We start from the raw sequence: 18,349 nt of genomic DNA, 5'->3' as shown, positions 1-18,349 counted from the left end.
GCGGTTGGCGCAGGATAGAGCAGGGTTTAGAGCTGTTGTGCATAGGGTCGCTATGAGTCGGAAACGACTCGATGGCACATAACAACAACAACAACAACACTTAAAATCAGGGCATTGTGGTCTTGAGATTGTCAGCACACTAGCATTGGGACAGGGTATCTGATCCCTTGCTTTCCTGGAGCAATAATAAAGTAAACCAGTACTTGCTCTTGTTTAAGGCAGGTTTGTGTGATTTGCCCTTGAGCATCTGGCCCCATGGTCACTGGGTTCTCTCTGGCTGCGGTGCTGCCTGGGTGGAGAGGGCCTCAAATTTCCAACAGCACAGGTACTTGGTTACTGGCAGGAAAAGGGTGATGATGTGTTCCAAAGGACTGTTCCAGAGCTCTTTCTCTTCTACCTGGTTTCAGTGGTAGCAAAACCCTTCCCAGCCCTCTCTCTGCTTGGGTGCTGACAGTTCACCAAAGAGCCCTGTGTCTCCAGTGCGCCCCTACAGGGTGCTTAGGCCCTTGTGAGAGGGGGTACACTGTCTGCCTTACCCATTTCTGATTTCATCAGCCCTGTGTGCCATTAGTGGGAACCCTGTAAAAGGCTATCGCATGAACTTTTGGTGACTTCTTAAGCACTTCTGTTTCTATTCTTTAAAGGGGGTTTGAATTGAAGGTGGTGGTGCTCTGGACTGGAGCCTTGAAGGAGAAAATGGTAATTATATGCTGTGAGCTGGCTTCCTGCCCTGCTTTCTAGGTGGTTTTGAAGCTTTGTGTTTATCACACAACAAGCCAGTTCCTTTCTCTCATTCAGCACCACATGTATTCTAGTTAATCATTGGCCCTCAGCATTGTGTGTTGTCAGGTCATGGACAGTAGAGAATACACATTGATCTGGAAATGGTCTTTTTATTGTATGCCGTCAGGTCTACTATGACTCAGAGTGACACTATGAACAGAACCTCTGAACCTTGCCCTCTCCTGAGCCAACCTCATTCACAGTTTCTGACACACCTGCCCCGACTGCCAGTCACTGTTGCCAATCCATCTCATCCAGGGTCATCCTGCGCTGCCCCTCCACTCTTTCAAACACGATAGCCTTCTTCTCCAAGGTCTGGTCCCTCCTGGCCAAATGACCAAAGTATGTGAGACATAGCTTTAAAATCCTTGCCTCCAAAAAAGCATCCTGGTTTCACTCTCTCTGGGACAAACCTGTTTGTTTTCTTGGCAGTCAGTGACATGTTCAGTACTCTTCTCCAGCACCACAACTCAAAGGCATCATTTTTTCTGTCATCCTTACTTACTGGTCAGCTCTCAGATACATAGCAAGCAGTTGAGAAGATCTTTGTCTCTAGACTGATACTGCTTTTCAGTTCTCTGGAGAGGTTCCTGACAGCAGATTTTCCCATCTCTCTTGACTTCCTGACTGCTAGTGCCAAGGGTGTTGATTGTGAATCTGAGCCAGATGAAATAGGTTTTTAAAATGTGGATTGGAGGTAGACTCATCAACAGTCTGTGCTAGGCAGATGACACAAACTTGCTTGCTGAAACTGAGGAGGACTTGAAGCACTTGCTGCAGAAGGTCAAGGACTACAGTCTTCAATATGGATTGAAGCTCAATGCCAGGAAAACAAAGATTCTCACCACTGGGCCAATTGTCAGCATCATGATAGATGGTGAAGAGATTGAGATTGCTGACAGCTTTAGTTTGCTTGGCTCTATAATCAACACTCTTGGTACCAGCAGCCAGGAAATTAAAGATGAATTGCATTGGGAAAGTCTGTTGTCAGAGACCTCTCCAAAGTACTGAATAGCAACGATGTCGCTCTGGAGACGAAGATGCACCTGATATAGGCCATGGTCTTTGCAATTACTTGCTATGCATCAGAAAACTAAGCATCAATGACTAGGGATCATGGAGAGTTGATGCGTTTGAGCAGTGGTGCTGGAGTATTGAATATACTATGGACTGCTAGGAGAACAAACAGGTTCGTCCTGGAGAGGGTGAAGTCGGGCTGCTCCTTGGAGGCAAGGATTCTGAAGCTTCGTCTGACATACTTTGGACATCTTGCAAGGTGGGATCAGTCCTTGGAGTGGGACATCATGCTTTGGAGGGTGGAGGGACAGCGCAGGAGAGGAAGATCCTCGATGAGATGGATTGATTTTGTCACTGAGGTAATGGGGGTAGATGTGTCAGAGACAATAAGATTGGCAAGGGATAGAGCAGGGTTTAGGGCTGTTGTACTTAGGGTCACTATGAGTTGCAGGCGGCTCGACAGCACATAACAAACTGACTAGTAGGGAAGGCAGTATCTGTTGAGCACCTACTGTATGCTAAGTGCTTGCTATATAAGGTTTCTTACAATTCTCAGAACTTTGTGGAGCAAGTTTTATGCCATATACAGGAAAGATTCTGTTTCAGATGATCAAAGGACTGTTTCCACTGAAGGCTGAGCCACAGTATGGGTCCAGGAGCTCTGTGCCAGGCTTCAGTTACCTCTCCACTGCTGATTCTATGTGTGCAACTACAAACTAAACCAAAATTAATGCAGAAGAGAATACCTGGAAATTGAATATTCTGATTTAGAGCCAATAGAAATTTTCAGGATGGTGAAAAGAAAATAAGCTATGCAAAGTACAAACCTACAGTAAGCTTGTTGTGTACCATCAAGTCAGAACTGACCTATAGCTGACCCTCAAGCAAGGTTTCAGAGGCAGTAAATTGAAAGGAGATGATTGCTCATCTTTCTCCTGATGAGAAGCTTGTGGATTCAAACCATGTGCTTTTGAGTTGGCAGTGCAACTTCTTACCACTAGGCCAACAGAGTTGTTTATTCAGGTTAATAAACATTAGTGAGGTTTTTTCCTGTTTTTAAATCCTGATTGATTTTCTGTTATTTCAGCCTTTTGCAGCCAGAGGAATTGATTATTGCTTCTGTGTGCTCAGTGTAGGTTAGGTTTTTAGCGCTTCATGGAGGCTATTTCCAAACAGAGAAAGTAAGTTAACATAATCTGGTCCTGTGTTTCTTCCTTGCTGATATTTGTTTTGCTTGGCAACTTTTAAAGTGGCGTTTGTAGCCTGCCATGGAAATTCTGATTGTTTGGGGTGGCCGTGGACATGCATCCCCCCCACCCCTGGGGATGCATCCCCCACCTTGGTACAGAGTCTTGCACCCATGATGACAGTCTCCCATTGTCAGTAAACATTCCAGTCTGGCTCATCATTGTGCTACTCTGTGCTCACACCTGGTGACATCTTCCCTCCATATCTGACCAACCCACTCCAGTCCCTTATCTGAAACAGTTTCCCTTCTTTCAGGGTTCATTCTTTTTTTTTTTTTCCTTAGGAGAAAAAAAGTATATGAGAGATGAGAGAGAAGCATATTTTCCATTTTTAGCATAAGTTTTAATTCCAGTAGAACCAAAACCTCCTGAACCCCTTTCATTGTCACCTAAAACTCGAACTTCTCTATTTCTGGATAAAAAATCTGTTCACAAATGAGCTGTGTAATCCAATCGCCCTTTTTTACTTCAAATTTTTCTTTGCCAAAATTAAACAGTACAGCACCAACTCTGTAATCTTCATCTATCACACCAGTCCTACATCTATGAAATGTTTTGCAGCCAAGCCAGAATATGGAGCTACTCTTCCTTAACACCCCGAAGGAAGGGCTATCTGAATGTTTTTCACAAGGGCTATCTCTGTGGGTGGAACTGGATAATCATAAGCACTGTACAGGTCGTAGCCTGCGGCCCGCTCAGACCCCCGTGTTGGGGCTGTGGTGTGCTCTGAGAGCCAGGCAAAGTAGAGCCGCACGCCGCCCTCCTCCACAGGCTGGGTCCTCTTGCTGGGTGAGATGGTGAGGGTACCTGCTGCCATGGTGTCGCACACTCAGACCTTTCTGGAACCTGATCTGGCTAACTGCATCGTGCTGCGTGGGCCATCCCTAGCACCCAGTGTTGCATCCTAGGCTCTGGGCAAGACATCTGGCTCCATGGGGATAAGGTCTATCTTAAATATATATTTATTTTTCTTGGGGGGTGGTTTCCATTCATTTGCTGTTGCACATTTTCCTCCTGGACCCCCACCCGCCAGTTAGCTTTTTTTCTTTGGGAAAAAAGTTATTTCATTGTTATTCAGCCTACCTTAACACCCCCTGCCCCCTTTTACTATGCAGTTCTTATTCTGGACTCTTGTCATGCCAGTAATATCTAATCATATATTCTTTTTAATACAGTTCTCTCCCTTGTCTGTTTCAATGCCATTTAAATTATTTATTCCCTCATTTCTTAGTCCCCCCCAACCCTGTGTCAGTCCTGTTCTATAACTGTGGCATTATGCAGTATATGTCTTTCTGTGACTGAGATATTTCACTCAGCATAATGTCCTCCATGGTTACCCATTTTGTGTAATATTTCATGAGTTCTTTGTTTTTCAGTGCTGCATAATATTCCATTTTGTGACTATACTACAGCTTCTTCTATCCATTCATTTGTTGATGGGCACTTGGGTTGTTTCTAGCTCTTTGCTATTGTGAACAAAGCAGCAATAAACATGGGTGTGCTAGGGTGGCAGTTATGGTTTCTTTAGGGTATATTTCCATTCGTGGAATTGCTGGGTTAAATGGTATTTCTATTTGCAACTTTTTGAGAAAGCACCATACAGTATTCCTAGTTTTGCACCATTTTACACTCCCACCAACAGTGAATAAGGGTTCCAGTTTCTTCACAGCCTCGCCAACATTTGTTGCTTGCTTCTCTGCTGAATTTTGCTTTTTTTGCTGAGGTGAGATGATATCTCATAGTTGTTCAAAGTCCATCTTAGAGCTGCTTGTCTGTGAAAGCTGCTGCTCTCTGCAGGATGCCTTCTGCTCCAGTCCAAAGCTTTAAGGCGGTATTTATCAGCTCTTGACCCAGCCTCAGTTAGCCAAAGATGGTGTGAGTCTCTGGAGTTCCTTTGTGGACCCTTCAGTGGGTTTTCAGAGGCAGGGAATTGCTCCGGAGGAGACTACCCATCTTTCTCCGGCAGAACAGCTGGTGGATTCGAACCACAAAACTTTGTGTACCTACCACTAAGCCACCAAGCTCTTTGATAGCCTGTCCTAGGTGACAAGTAATACTCCAGAACCATACCCAGGCCTTTACTGTGTGTCCACAAGAATGTCATTCTGAGACTTGACTTGTTGGTTTGGCTGTCAGGAACGTATAAGCCTGTGTTCCTTCTTTCCCTGATGTCTGACTTCAGAATATGTCTCTCTGTCAACATCCTTGTTCTGGGAAACTTCCCTCTCTCCAAGGGAGCTTCCTCCAGCTGCTACTTCTTCAGCTGTGTGGACACTTCCCCAGCAACAGCCATCTTTGATTCTGCACCTTGTACATAATAAACATCAGAATGACTGTAGAGAGAAAGGTGCACTCTGCTATCTAGAGCTCAGAGTGCCTAGGCCTTGAAAAATAAGCATGTTTGGACATAGACTGAGGCAGGCAGAGCAGCTGGGAAATGACCCATGTGATGGGGTTCCGAATGCTCTTCATTTGGGGTGCTCTGAAAGTCTGAAGTGCTGAGGAGCAGTGTTGTCAGTTTGAAGACTAAGGTGTACCTGATCCAAGCTGTGGTATTTTTGGTCTTGCTCTTGCATTCTTTCTGATTAGTGTGAGACCATCAGCCACTATAGCTTTTGTTCTTCCTGTTGTATGTGTTACTGGGGCAGGAGACAAAAGCTTGTTGGGAAAATAATTCTTGAGCCTTAGTCATCCTGACTTTGTTCATGTAGAGCTTTGGTTTTTCCTTCCTTCCTTCCTTCCTTCCCCCCTCCCTTCCCCTCCCTTCCTTTCCTTTCCTCCTTCCCTTCTGTAATTAATTTCTGCTGTTATGAACTTTGAAGTGTGAACTGACTCATACCTGACTCTTCAGTGGGTTTTCAGAGGCAGTCAATTACATAGGCTCCTATGGAGCCACTGATAGTTTTGAACTGCTTGCCTTTGGGTTGGCTGTGCAACTCCTTAACACTGAGCCACCAAAGCTCCCTTCTGTAATAGCACCCATTTACGTTTGAACTCTCTAGATTTGCACTGATTTCTTTAAATCCTCTTATCAGGATGGTTCTCAATTATAGGGGCACAATTTTGCTTGAATCTTTGCCAGTCCTCATGCCTTTCATAGTCTTGGACCTTCAGCTTGAACCTGGCTTTTTGTCAGGTAATTTGAATCTTGCTCCGTAAGGGATTTTCCTTGGTGGAGGTGTGTTGACACATTGGTCTGGATGACTGTCCTCTGTGGGATTGACTGTAGGAATGTCTTCTGCAATGCAGGACTTTCAGCATTCCGTCCACTTAGTGGAGACAGAAGTTCCTCATTGAGGCTCAGGAGGAGGTTGGGAAACCGGGGCAGGTGGTGTCACAGTGCCTGGAATTTAACAGGGTGGAGTTAGGATGCTCAAGTGAGAAGGTCCTGCACCTGTGTGACAACACCCTGTGGGGAAACCCCGCAGGTGCCCCGCATTCGCTGAAAGTGATATTTATTTAACTTGGTTTAGCTTAGCTTTGCCTTATAAACTAGTATTCTCTGATTGGTTAGAATTGTGCCTCTTCCACCAGTAAGTTAATCAGAGAGCTGTCTCTGGCCTTTTGGTAATCCAGTTCTGCTGTCAGTGGTGTCATCCTATCCTCTTATCTGACCAGGGATAAAGGGGCCCCTTTATTTCTGCTCAGGCACCTCCTTGATGTTGAACTACTGCATGCCCTCCCTAGATTCTTCCGCAATGATCATTGAGTTCTTTTTCTCTTATAGGATGAAAATTTGCATTGCAGTGTTGAATTTAAGTCCCATCTTGCAATATTCTTGTAATTGTGGAATGTACCTTTTGGCCTTTCTTCCCCACATTCCTATTTAGTGTATGAGTTTCTAAAGCCATAAAGAATCCTTGGAGATTATTTTTCGTATTGGTATTTCCTGTGAATATTGATGTCTGTTTATCTAGTTTTCAAAGTTCCATCTGGAGTATTTTTTTTTCCTATCTATACTTGTTTACATCTTGGCTGCTAAACATAAGACCAGCAGTTCTAACTCCCTAGCCGCTCTTTGGGATAAGGTGTGGCAGTCTCCTTCTATAAAGATTTATGGCCTTGGAAACCTACCCCATGGGCAGTATTCTGTCCTACTGAGCGATCAAATAGAAATTGACTTGATGCAGTGGGTTTTGGTAGAACTCCAGCCTTAGGGGCTTTGATACTTTCTACTCTATCCAAGGCTCTTATTCTAGTATTTTAGATCAAAGACCAGAAAGCTGAAGGAAACTGCCCATATCCCAGATTCTTTTTTTTAAAAAAAAAAAAGTTATTTTATTTTTTTGTGTCTGTTTACCGTCAAATTGTATCTGACTGGTACAGGAGGATATTGCCCCTCCTCCAGGAGAGCATATGGTAGATTTGAACTGTGTACCTCTGGGATTACAATGCAGCTTCTTGCCACTAGGCCTCCAGAGCTCCCTTTATCCCCTCCTTTCTAAAGCTCCTAGAACTCTGGTGGCATAGTGGTAAAGAGTTGCACTGCTAACTCAAAGGCATGCAATTCATATCCTCCAGTTGCTCCACAGCAGAAAGATTGTCTCTGAAAACCAACAGGAGGGTCACTGTAGTTCAGTTCCAATTCATTGGCACCCAACAACAACAACCACCTAAAGCTCAAGTTTTGGATTTGTTCACCAAGCAGATGTTTACCAAGAACAACCTGAATGGTGGCACCAGGACTTTGTGGTGCCTTTCCTTGTACCCATTCCCTCTGTTGCCTTTGCCCCTGCCCCTCTTCTTGTTCCCCTCCCTGCTTGTGCTTGCTCCTCCTTGCCTCCTTTCTTTCCTCCTCTCTTTGCCTTCCCCTCCCTCTCCCCTTCTGCCTATTTTGTCCTTGAGTGGGAATGTGTCATCTTTCCCTGGCCTGACTGCCAAGGCCTTCTTATCCCCAGGGGAGTGGCTCGAGTGTGCCTAGGACATTTCAGGAAGCCCAGAGGGCACCTGGCAAGTTGAGTGTTTCTTCAAGTTCCATAGGGAACTCTAGTGGCCTAGTGGTCAGTGCTCTCCCTCCTGCAGTCTCAGGGAGAGGGATGGGGTCCTAATAGGCTGAGGCCCTCTTTTTCCACTGCTGGGTCTCCTCCACTCCTGTTCGTTACCACTGCTGGTCTCCCTCACTGCTCATCATCACTGCTGGTCACCCCTTCTGGTCACCCCTGCTGCTGGGTCACCACTGCTGGTTGCCACTGCTAGTCAGTCCAGCTGGGGGTCATTCTTATTGCTGATCACCTCTACTGCTAACAGCCATTTGCACGTTGCAGTCTCATGGGTGCTGAGAGAAGGCATTTATCCCTCTTTGCCAGTTGCTGTCTTTTGTCACTACACAGCTCATTTAAAACCCCTGTGTTCAGGCTCCACTGCTGACTTACTTGACCAGAATTTCCAGAGCTAGACTGTGGTTTGAATGAATGTGATGGGCAGCTGGGGTTGCACCCATGACCACATCATTTCTCATTGTCTGTTCATATGACAGATGGTAGATGTGCTGTGTGCTGCACAGCTTTCAGTGCACACCTCTACTGCTGCTTCCAAGTGAGCTTCTCATACTCCCAATGACACGATAAGCATGTGTGATGGGAGTGGGCATGTGGAGGGAACTTTGGGCTGAGTGTAGGATCCAGTTCTTAGCTTTTGTGCCAAAGAAGTTACAGCCTCAAACATAGGAGGAGCCTTTAACTGTCCTAGAGCCAGGGCATGGGTGGATTAGAGAGAGGAGAATCCAGCTCATGGTGGGCCAGGGAGGCAGAGGAGACAGAGACCTGCTGAGTAGTACGCAGAAGAGACTGTGTCATTGGGCAGGATAACCAGATGTCTTTGATTATCACACCTGCTGGATGTGGGATATCACCAGGCTGGTGCAATGTTGAAAAACAAGGGATGGCCAGTTCCAAGCTAAAGATAACTCTGCTAGTGTACCGATGTCCTTACAGTATGGTTTTAGAATGAACACATTTGCTGCATTGACTTACTAATTGTTGTTGTTATTATGTACCATTGAGTTAACTACAATGCATAGTTACCTATGAACAATGGCTCTGAACTCTGCCCTATTCGAAGCCAACCTCACCAACACATCTGATCCCATTGGCATGGTCACTGTGACCCATCTCATCCAGGACCTTCCTCTCCTAGGGAGATCCTCTACCTTCCCAAGCATAATGTACTTCTCCAGGGACGGGTTCCTCCTGACACCATGCCCAAAATATGTGAGATGGAGTTTCAGTGTCCTTGCATCCAAGGAGCAACTTGGTTTCACACACTCCAAGACAGACCTATTTGTTCTTCTGACAGTCCATGGTATGTTCAGTACTCTTTAGCACCTCAACTGAAAAAGCATTGATTCTTCTTCTGTCATCCTTAGTCATTGTCTGGTTTTCAGATGAATAGCAAGTAATTAAGAAGACTGTGGCCTGGATCAGGTGCAACTTGGTCTCTAGACTGACATTGTTGCTCTTTAGCACTGTGGAGAGGTCCCTAACACCAGACTTTCCAAAAGCAAATTGTCTTTTGATTTCCTAACTTCTGGTGCTAAGGATGTTGTTGATTGTGGATCTGAAGGTGGAAGAACCAATGCCAGATTTGTCAGTCAGGTTTTGTACTGGGGAATTGTCTTTGCATGCTTATGCTTTTAATAGCTTAGATACATTTATCTTTGCTGTGTATCATCTGCTCTTTTGGGTAAAATGTTTGTCTGTCAGATACTATACTAAAGCTGAGCTTCCAAATTAAGACAGACTAGGAAGAAAGATTGACTATCCACTGAATGAACAGGCCTTAAAAAATCGTATGAACAGTAGAGCACACTTAGATTATTATATTTGCACAGGGTTCTATCAGTAACTACATGATTTTGCCTTTGTTAGTGAACAAACAGGTCTGTCCTTGTTGTTGTTGATGATGATGGTTGCTGTTGAGTCAAGTGTGACTAGGCTCCTCCTTGGAGGCAAGGATTTTGAAGCTATGTCTCACATATTTTGTGCATGTTGTCAGGAGGGACCAGTCCTTGGACATCGTACTTGGAAGGGTAGAGGGACAGTGCAAGAAAGGCCCTGGGATGAGATGGACTGACAGAGTGACTGTGGCAATGAGATCAGGTATGTCAGAGATGGTGAGACTGGCTCAGGATAGGGCAGAGTTCAGAGCCATTGTTCATAGGGTTGCTATGAGTCATAGTCAACTTGATGGCACGCAGAAACACCAACACAACCCTGGATGTTAATCCTCTGTATTATAGCTGAGGAGACTTGGCGTTTTCCAGTTAGCTTCCTACCAGATTGAGAGGCCATTTTTTGCTGCGTGTGTGGCTTTAGGCGGAGTACCTCTGAGTTGCACTGCAGCATTGTGTAGATAGGGTCATAGCTTTGCTGCTGACTTGCTCCTGGGCCTGTTTTCTCTGTCCTTATGTCCTCAGTATCTGAGGCACAGCTGGTGCCTAGGGAAGAAGTCAGCTGTGCATTCCATTTTTGCAGTGCCTGCAAATGGCCACCATGCCTGCCCCAGACAGACATGCAAGCTGATTGCAGGAAAGTGTGAAGGTGACCTGGGTCCTAGAGATGGGGAGTGTCCCTGGGTCTGGGCTATGTGTACAAGCCAGAACCTCACAGAGGGGCCTGTTGTACTTTGAGCCGCTCAACTGATCCCAGTCACACTCAGTCTAGGCCATCCTTAGAGTCCTCATCATTGGTAGTGCTGTCACTTAGCAGTCAGAGGGAGTCAGGAGGGGTCTTATGATGTGGTGCCTTCCCCCTATTTGACACCCCTTTATGCTTTGTTAACCAACAGGAGCTTGAAGAAATCCGCAAATGTGGGATGAAAAACTTCCGTAACATCCAGGTTGATGAAGCTAATTTATTGACCTGGCAAGGGCTTATTGTTCCTGTGAGTATTGAACGTTTCTACTTGTTACTGGATTGTTCTTTAAGGTGGTGTATGTGCTACTGGGCTTATCTCTGCTCACAAGGAGAATCTTAGTAGAGGTGACCAAAACTGATTATCATTCTGGGGCTGTAAAGTGGTCACAATACATAGTCCTGGGTTATGTGGAGAACCATGTCTTGCATTGGTTCCCTACGATCCTGGCTCCTGAGCTCTTTAGAGCCAAGGTTATCAACACAAGTCTGGTCTTTGCCCTCTCCTTTCTCCTGGCTTCTGCATGCCTGGCCTTTTGTACAACATGGATCTTCTTCTTTGGGCCTCCATGGTCGGAGGCCACATGGGCTCCATCTTGACTACTCTTTGCCTCCTGCTGGGTTTGGCATCTATGTCTCTATCCCCTGAATGCCCCTTGCCATGCTTTTGTGCCGTGCCCTCCAACATCTGCCTCCTACATATCCCAAGTCTCTTCCTAAAGCTCCCAGTATTTGCACTGGAGTGTGTGCCTCAGTTTTTGTCCTCCTCAACCCCAATTCAGTCACTCAGCCTTCTGCCTTTAGGAGAACTCGAGGCCCTTCTGACAGCTCCTTCTTATGGCCCCACATCCCTGTGGTTAAGTGTACTGTCCTTTTTCTGTCCTGTGTTCCTCATCCTCCAGACACTTGGTCTGTGTTTGTATCCTACCACCTGGCACGGCTTCAGACTGGTGCCCTCACTCTGCACATCCTGACAAGCCCCTACTCAGCTGAGACCAGGCTCAGAAGCTTGACCTCTGACACCCTGGCATTGTCCATCCACTTCTGTCCACCTTACCCCCCCTGGCATCCTCCTAACACTTGAACGTGGCTTTTGTTCTGGTCTCTCACTCTACTTTGTTTCTCCCAGCCCTTCTTCTATCCCAGAACATTACTGCTGTGCAGGAAGGATGCCCATGGCTCTCCCCAACTTCTCCCTAGGCACTGCCCATCTATCCATAGGGTGCCTGTCACCCGTGCTCACAGCCATGACTTTTATGCAAGGGCCTCTCTCCCTGTCCCTTTCACCCTGTGCCTCACCTGAGCCTAATTTATACTTTTTCTGTTGTGATTCAGCATCTTTCTCATGGGCACATCTCGTGCTTGACCAAAGCAGAATACACAATCTGCTTTCTTCTTGATGGTAATTATGAAAGCATGACTTATTCAGAGTCCCTCAAACTGGGATTGTAAACCTCAGATTTGTCATTTAAAGTCATTTACAAAATGAAGGAAAAATGTACTTGGTAGTATTCTAGCAAATAGTCCAAACTTCAAACAAAACCCACTGCAGTGGAATTGCTTCTGATTCAGCAACCCTGTAGGACAGAGTTGGGCTGCTCATAGTTTCCAACGCTGTAAAGCTTTTTGGAAACAAATAGCCTTTTTTTCTTCTTCTTCTTTTTTTCCCCCTACAGAGCCACTGTAACAGATTACTCTTGGTTAGCCAACTGCTTTAACCACTCTGCTGTCAAGGCTTCTTAGCAAATCCTTGTTGTCATTGTGTACTGCTGAGTTGAACCAACCAGTAGTTGATGCTCTGTCTAGTTTTCAGGGGCAGTAAATCACCCAGGAAGAGATTATCCATTCTTCTCCTGTGAAGCAGATGGTGGATCCGAACTGCCTGTCTTTGGGTTGATAGCTCTTTACCACTAAGCCACCAGAGTTCCCTTAGTAAATGCTTAGGCACTTTAAATCCAGGAGTTTCCAGTCTGCTTTACAAGATCAATTTGGTGAATTTTGCCACTTGAAGTGGTGGGGCTCAAGGTGCAGGTGGAGAAAACCTTGCTGGGAGACCACCCTGAGATTCTGGTCCTTATCAGTCAGGTGTTGAGCAGAGGGAAAAGGATGGGATAGTTGTTAAACGCATCTGAGAAGGTTGTGCAGTCCACACCTGTGAACTGGAAGCTCTTTGGCCAGACCGCAAGGTTTGACAGATCCACTGAGGCCCCCTTCAGGCATCACACAAGCAGAGATTGTGCAAGTAGACTGCAGTAGGCTTAGGCCAGAGGTGAGCACTGCTTGGTGTAATGGTTGCCTGCTTGGGCCAGATTGTCCAGGTCCTTCTCATCTCCTAGTTGAGGATGCTGGACCTCGAGAATATGACTCACAAACCAAGATGTGGGCCATTATCCCCTCCTCATTCCGCCTCTTATCCATCCTTTTCACCTCAGACTTACCTGAGGTCAGGTCCTTCAGGGGTGGGATACGAAGGAACAGCAGCACTAGGCCAAGCCTACCTTTACAACATGGCAGGCTGTGCATGTGGGATAGTCACAGATTACTGGTTTGAGTTGAGGCGATGCTGGAGACCCCCAGAAAGGGAATTATTAATGCTCTTAGTACATTAGTTCATTCTCTTTAACCATTTTCTGTTGTAAAATACCTGCTACAAAGAGCTTTCATGGCCTAGTGGTAGGGAGTTATGCTGTCTGCTGAAAGATTTTGTTATTGTTATGTGCCGTTGAGTCACCTGCGACTCATAGCAACCCTATGTACAACAGCCCTAAATCCAGCTCTATCCTATGCCAGTCTCACTGTCTCTGACTTATCTACCACATTAACCCCAGTCACTGAATCAATCCATCTCATAGAAGGTCTTCCTCTCCTGTGCTGTCTCTCCACCCTTGTGAGCATGCCATCCCTCTCTAAGGACTGGTTCCTCCTTGCAACATGTCCATGGTATGTCAGATGAAACTTCAGAATTCTTGCATCCAAGGAGCAGGCTGGTGTAACTCTCTCTAGGACAAACCTGTTCATTTTCTTAGCAATCCATGGTATATTCAATACTCTTCTCCCACACCACCGCTCAAAGGTATCAATTCTCCTTCTATCATCCCTAGTCATTGTCTAAGCTCTCTGATGCATAGCTAGTGATTGCAAAGACCATGGCCAGTATCAGGCACACCTTAGTCTCCAGAGAGACATCATTGCTCTTCAGTATTTTGGAGAGGTCTCTAACAGCAGACTTTCCCATAACAATACATTTTTTCATTTCCTGGCTGCTAGTGCCAAGAGTGTTGATTGTGGAGCCAAACAAACTAAAACTGTGAACAATATCAGTATCTTCATCATCCATCCTAATTCTGCCAATTGGAACAGGGGTGAGAATCTTTGTTTTCTTGATGTTGAGTTTTAAATTGATATTGAAGGCTGCAGTCCTTGACCTTCTGCAGCAAGTATTTCAGGTCCTCCTTAGTTTCAGCAAGCAGAGTTGTGTCATCTCCATAACACAGATTATTGATGAATCTTCCTCCAATCCTTATGTCACATTTTTTCTCATACAGCCCAGCCTCCTGGATAATGTGTTCTGCATATAGATTGAAAAGGTATGGAGATAGGACACATCTCTGGCGTACACCGTTCCCAGTTTTGAACCATGCTTGGTGACAGAAATGAAGCTGGAGATAGAATGATTTGATTTTGCACAGTCAATGATTTATTAATTTCAAATATATTTTATAAGAAACATAAATGTAGGCTATACACATGGATTTCACTTGATGGTATGCATAGAAATCAGATTCATTACGTCTTTGGAAAGAATTGCTGGAGAAGCTCAAAATCAGCTGTGAAAACTAGGTCAGGTGCTGATTGTGGAACAGACTACCAACTACTCATATGCAATTTCAAACTGAAGCTAAGGAAAATGAAATCAAATCCGCAGGAACCAAAATAGGACTTTGAGTCTATCCCACCTGAAATTCAAAACCATCTCAGGAACAGGTTTGAGACCCTAGACAGCAATGAGTGAAGACCAGAGAACTTGTGGGAGGATATCAAGAATATCATCCAGGAAGAATAAAAGGTCATTACAAAGACAGAGGAGAAAGAAGAGACCAAAATGGATGTCAGAAGAGACTGAATATTTCACTAGAGTGCCAAGAAGCCAAAGTGGAGGGAAGAAATCAAGATACTAAAGAGCTGAACAGAATATTTCAAAAGGCAGCGCGGAAAGACTACAAAGTAAAGTATTAGAAATGTGTAAAGAGCTGGAGTAAGAAAATCAAAACTTGCTCAGCATTTCTTAAGCTCAAGGAATTGAAGAAAAAATTCAAACCTCGAGTTGCAATACTTAAGGATGCTTTGGGTAGAACAGTAAATGATCTAGGAAGTATTAAAAGAAGATGGAAAGAGTATACAGAGTCACTGTACCAAAAAGAATTGGAAGACGCAGCAGAATTTAATGAAACAACATATGAGCAAGAGCCTATGGTGATGAAGGAAGAAGTTCAAGCTGCTTTGAAAGAATTGGCAAAAAATAAGGTCCCAGGAATTGATGGTATACCAGTTGACATATTTTGAGTAACAGACGCTGCCTGGATGTGCTCACCAAGTTGTGCCAAGAAATCTGGAGGACAACTACTTGGCCAACTGACTGGAAGAGATCTATATTTGTTCCCATTCCAAAGAAAGGTGTTCCAACAGTGTGGAAAGTATCGAACAATATCGTTACTATCACATGCAAGCAGGATTCTGCTGCAGATTATCCCAAAATAACTGTAACAACGCATCAACAGACAACTGCCAGAAGTGCAGTCTGGGTTTAGAAGGGGTTGTGATATTAGGGATATTGTAGCTAATGTTAGCTGGATCTTAGCTGAAAGCACAGTACCAGAAGAATGTCTATCTGTGTTTCATTGATTATACAGAGGCGCTTGTGGGGTTCACAACAAACTGTGGCTGACTGAGAAGAGTGGGAATCCCAGAACACTTGATCATGCTAATGCAAAACCTATACTTGGACTAAGAGGCAGTCTTCAGAAAGAACAGAGCAAGGAAACACTGCATGGTTCAAAATTGGGAACTGCTGAAACTACACAGTTAAAATCCATCAGCTGCTCTCTGAGAAAGAGATGGACAACCTCCTCTCACATGATTTATAGCCTCTGAAAATCTGCTGGAGGGTCACCTGTGAGTCTGTTCTGACTCTGGCACACAACAACCATGTCTATAACAAACATTTGCCATTTCACTTGTTATGTACATAGCTTTCTGGCATTAATGATACCAACATAATGATATACTATGAACTGCCTCAGGCTTCAACAGGGTAGGCTTCAGAGCTGTTGTACATAGGGTCGCTGTGAGTTGCAGGCGACTCCCGGGCACATAAAAACAACCACCATTGTAAGCACTTATTGGTGATTTTTGTAATGGTGGAAATAAGCATAACGAAACATCTGCCCTATGTACAGTTCAGTGGCATCGGGTTACATTTCTCGTGAGCTGTTACTAGTCTTTTTTTTTTCTCTACTAGTTTATTTACAAATTCGAACAAATACTTTCAGTTTTGGCTGTCAGTTTCAAAGATGTGTCACCTGTGAGCTCACTGTCTCTCAGCATGAGGCTTTTTTCCTTCCTGGTCAGCTATAATAAACCTTGGTCTTTATGTTGCATTTCTCTGTTTCGTTTCAATACAGTAACTTGCCTTTTTGTGACTGACTTTGCTCAGCACAATGTGTTCAGGGTTCATCTACACTGTGGCATGTGTCAAAACTTGATTTGTCTTTGTTGACTGTTAGTGTCCAGAAAGATCACATTTGTTTGTCCATTTATTTGTGGATGAGTATTTCTATTCTTTCTTCTTTTTAGGTATTGTGAACAGTGCTACAGTAAACATTGATATTCAAATGACAATTATTTGATAATAATTTTTTTTTGCCAGCATAAAGCACTTTTATTGCAATAATAAAACTTGAAACTCCTATGTGGTGCAGAAGATGGGGCAGGGGGACAGCGTCAACTTCTCTCACCAAATCACTACACAGGACAGCAGAGGGGTGAGAGGGGGAGGGAAGCCAGGAAACTGAGGTCAGCAGGGGAAGATGCTGAAGCTGCGATGACCAGAATCATTTTTTGAAGAGAACACTCAAGGATTTGTCTTAATGGCTGGGCTTTCACTGGGTGGTTAAGTGTCTACAAACAGCACCTTCAATTTAAACTTTCAATTAAAGTTCTGAAAATTTAGGAAGTGGTTGCGCTTTGACAGCTTTGAGATTACAAAAGTCCTGAAAAATCCATTTAGAAAAACCACAGGATGGCAAAAAAATAAAATAAAAATTACATAAGCCAGGCCACGAAGGCGGCTTCTCAGGCCCCTGCTGGCCTGGGCACAGATCCCTGTAGTGTCCGACACTGCAGTGAAAGCCATCTGCTTGAGAAAGGCAGAGGGTCTGCGGGGAGGGTGGGACTGGCTGGGGGAGGCGAAGGCTCTCCCCTTCCCCACTTCAGTTCTGGTAGGGCTTGTAATTCAACCCACGGACAGCTCCTCAACGTGGAGAACAGGTCAGCCCTCAACAGCGCCTCACATCTGCTATGGCTTGGCAGCGCAGCAGCAGCAAGAATGTTTAATATATAATAAAAATTTCATCAAAAAAAAAACACACAATAAAGTTTCTTGTGTTCTCCCCCCAAATCCTCCCCATCCCACTGAGTCCTATTCTAAAGTGAACCCACTGTTTGTGCTATTAATACTGGATCATATGCTTAACAGGAATCTAGACCCAAAAGACTGAAACTGAATCTTCACCCCAAAACCAAAACAAAAAATAAAATGAATAATCTGAGGTTGGTGGTATATATAAGTCAACATACATACAAGGAGAGAGAAGAGGAGGAAATGGAGGTGTTGGAAGCAAAGCTGAGTGACAGAACACATTCAATCGGGGCAGATGGTTATAGAGTGGAGTGAAACATCGGGGAACCTCCGTGTGGAGGTCATGTGTATGTGTCTGGAGGTGCCAGATCCCTCCATGGCAGATCCAGGAACGAGGAGCTAAGGGAGGTGGCCATTCCTGTCATTCCAGTTTTAGAAGCTCCACATCGAAGACGAGAGTGGCGTTTGGCGGGATGATGCCTGGGTGCCCAGTGGCCCCGTAGGCATAGTCTGGGGAGATGGTTAGTTTGGCTCTCTGACCCACACTCATCTGGGCCACGCCTTCTTCCCAGCCTCGGATCACCTCCTGCTTGCCTAGCATAAACTTAAAGGGCTTGTTTCTGTCCCGCGAGGAATAAAATTTCTTTCCCTCTTCAAGCATCCCCGTGTAGTGCACCACGCAGGTCTGGCTGCGCTTTGGGAAGGTGCGCCTGTCTCCGGGGGAGATGGTCTCCACCTGCGCTCCCATGGCAGCGGCGGCAAAGGACGCTGGACGGGCGGCGCAATGGATGGCGTGGACCAAGAGCGGACCTGGCGGAGGTGCCCGACTCTACCTTGTCCCTCCTTGATATTAATTTTTTATTGGAACTTAAATGATGCTTAAGAGAGAAAAAATATGTCCATCATTCAGACATTTGGTAGATTGTTTTGTCCTTCCCCTTTAAGGACTAGAGGCAGCTGAGGTGAGGGGAAACCTGCAATGGAACTCCTGATGGTTCCTTTTCACAAGTGTATAATACTCCGTAATAATTGTA

At 45.0% G+C, this 18,349-nt stretch overlaps 2 protein-coding genes and 1 pseudogene across 3 annotated transcripts in view; 1 reads left to right on the top strand and 2 right to left on the bottom strand.

Moving 5' to 3' along the window:
- Positions 1-3,864, bottom strand: part of LOC102867342 — a 9,988-nt pseudogene extending 6,124 nt beyond the window's left edge.
- The window catches only part of LOC102852004 (ubiquitin-conjugating enzyme E2 L3-like), a 64,509-nt gene that overhangs the window by 15,106 nt on the left and 31,054 nt on the right, over positions 1-18,349 (top strand). For both annotated transcript variants that reach the window (XM_006894558.1, XM_006894559.1), the window contains one exon: positions 10,833-10,928. In XM_006894558.1, the coding sequence (XP_006894620.1) occupies positions 10,833-10,928 (96 nt within the window). The remainder of the gene's footprint in view (positions 1-10,832; positions 10,929-18,349) is intronic.
- LOC102851598 (peptidyl-prolyl cis-trans isomerase FKBP1A-like) lies at positions 17,707-18,127 on the bottom strand. The gene has a single exon (XM_006894557.1). The coding sequence runs from the start codon at positions 18,061-18,063 to the stop codon at positions 17,737-17,739; it is 327 nt and encodes a 108-aa protein (XP_006894619.1). The 5' UTR covers positions 18,064-18,127; the 3' UTR covers positions 17,707-17,736.

The sequence above is a fragment of the Elephantulus edwardii genome, unplaced genomic scaffold (assembly GCF_000299155.1).
Source record: "Elephantulus edwardii isolate Elephantulus edwardi_28Jun2011 unplaced genomic scaffold, EleEdw1.0 scaffold00146, whole genome shotgun sequence".
Classification (NCBI taxonomy): domain Eukaryota; kingdom Metazoa; phylum Chordata; class Mammalia; order Macroscelidea; family Macroscelididae; genus Elephantulus; species Elephantulus edwardii.
The sequence above is the reverse complement of the archived record's forward strand: the minus strand, read 5'-3'. Positions and strand labels throughout refer to the sequence as shown.

Bases quoted from the DNA above. Each gene is read 5' to 3' on its own strand.
- LOC102851598 (XM_006894557.1), bottom strand. From the start codon at position 18,063: ATGGGAGCGCAGGTGGAGACCATCTCCCCCGGAGACAGGCGCACCTTC.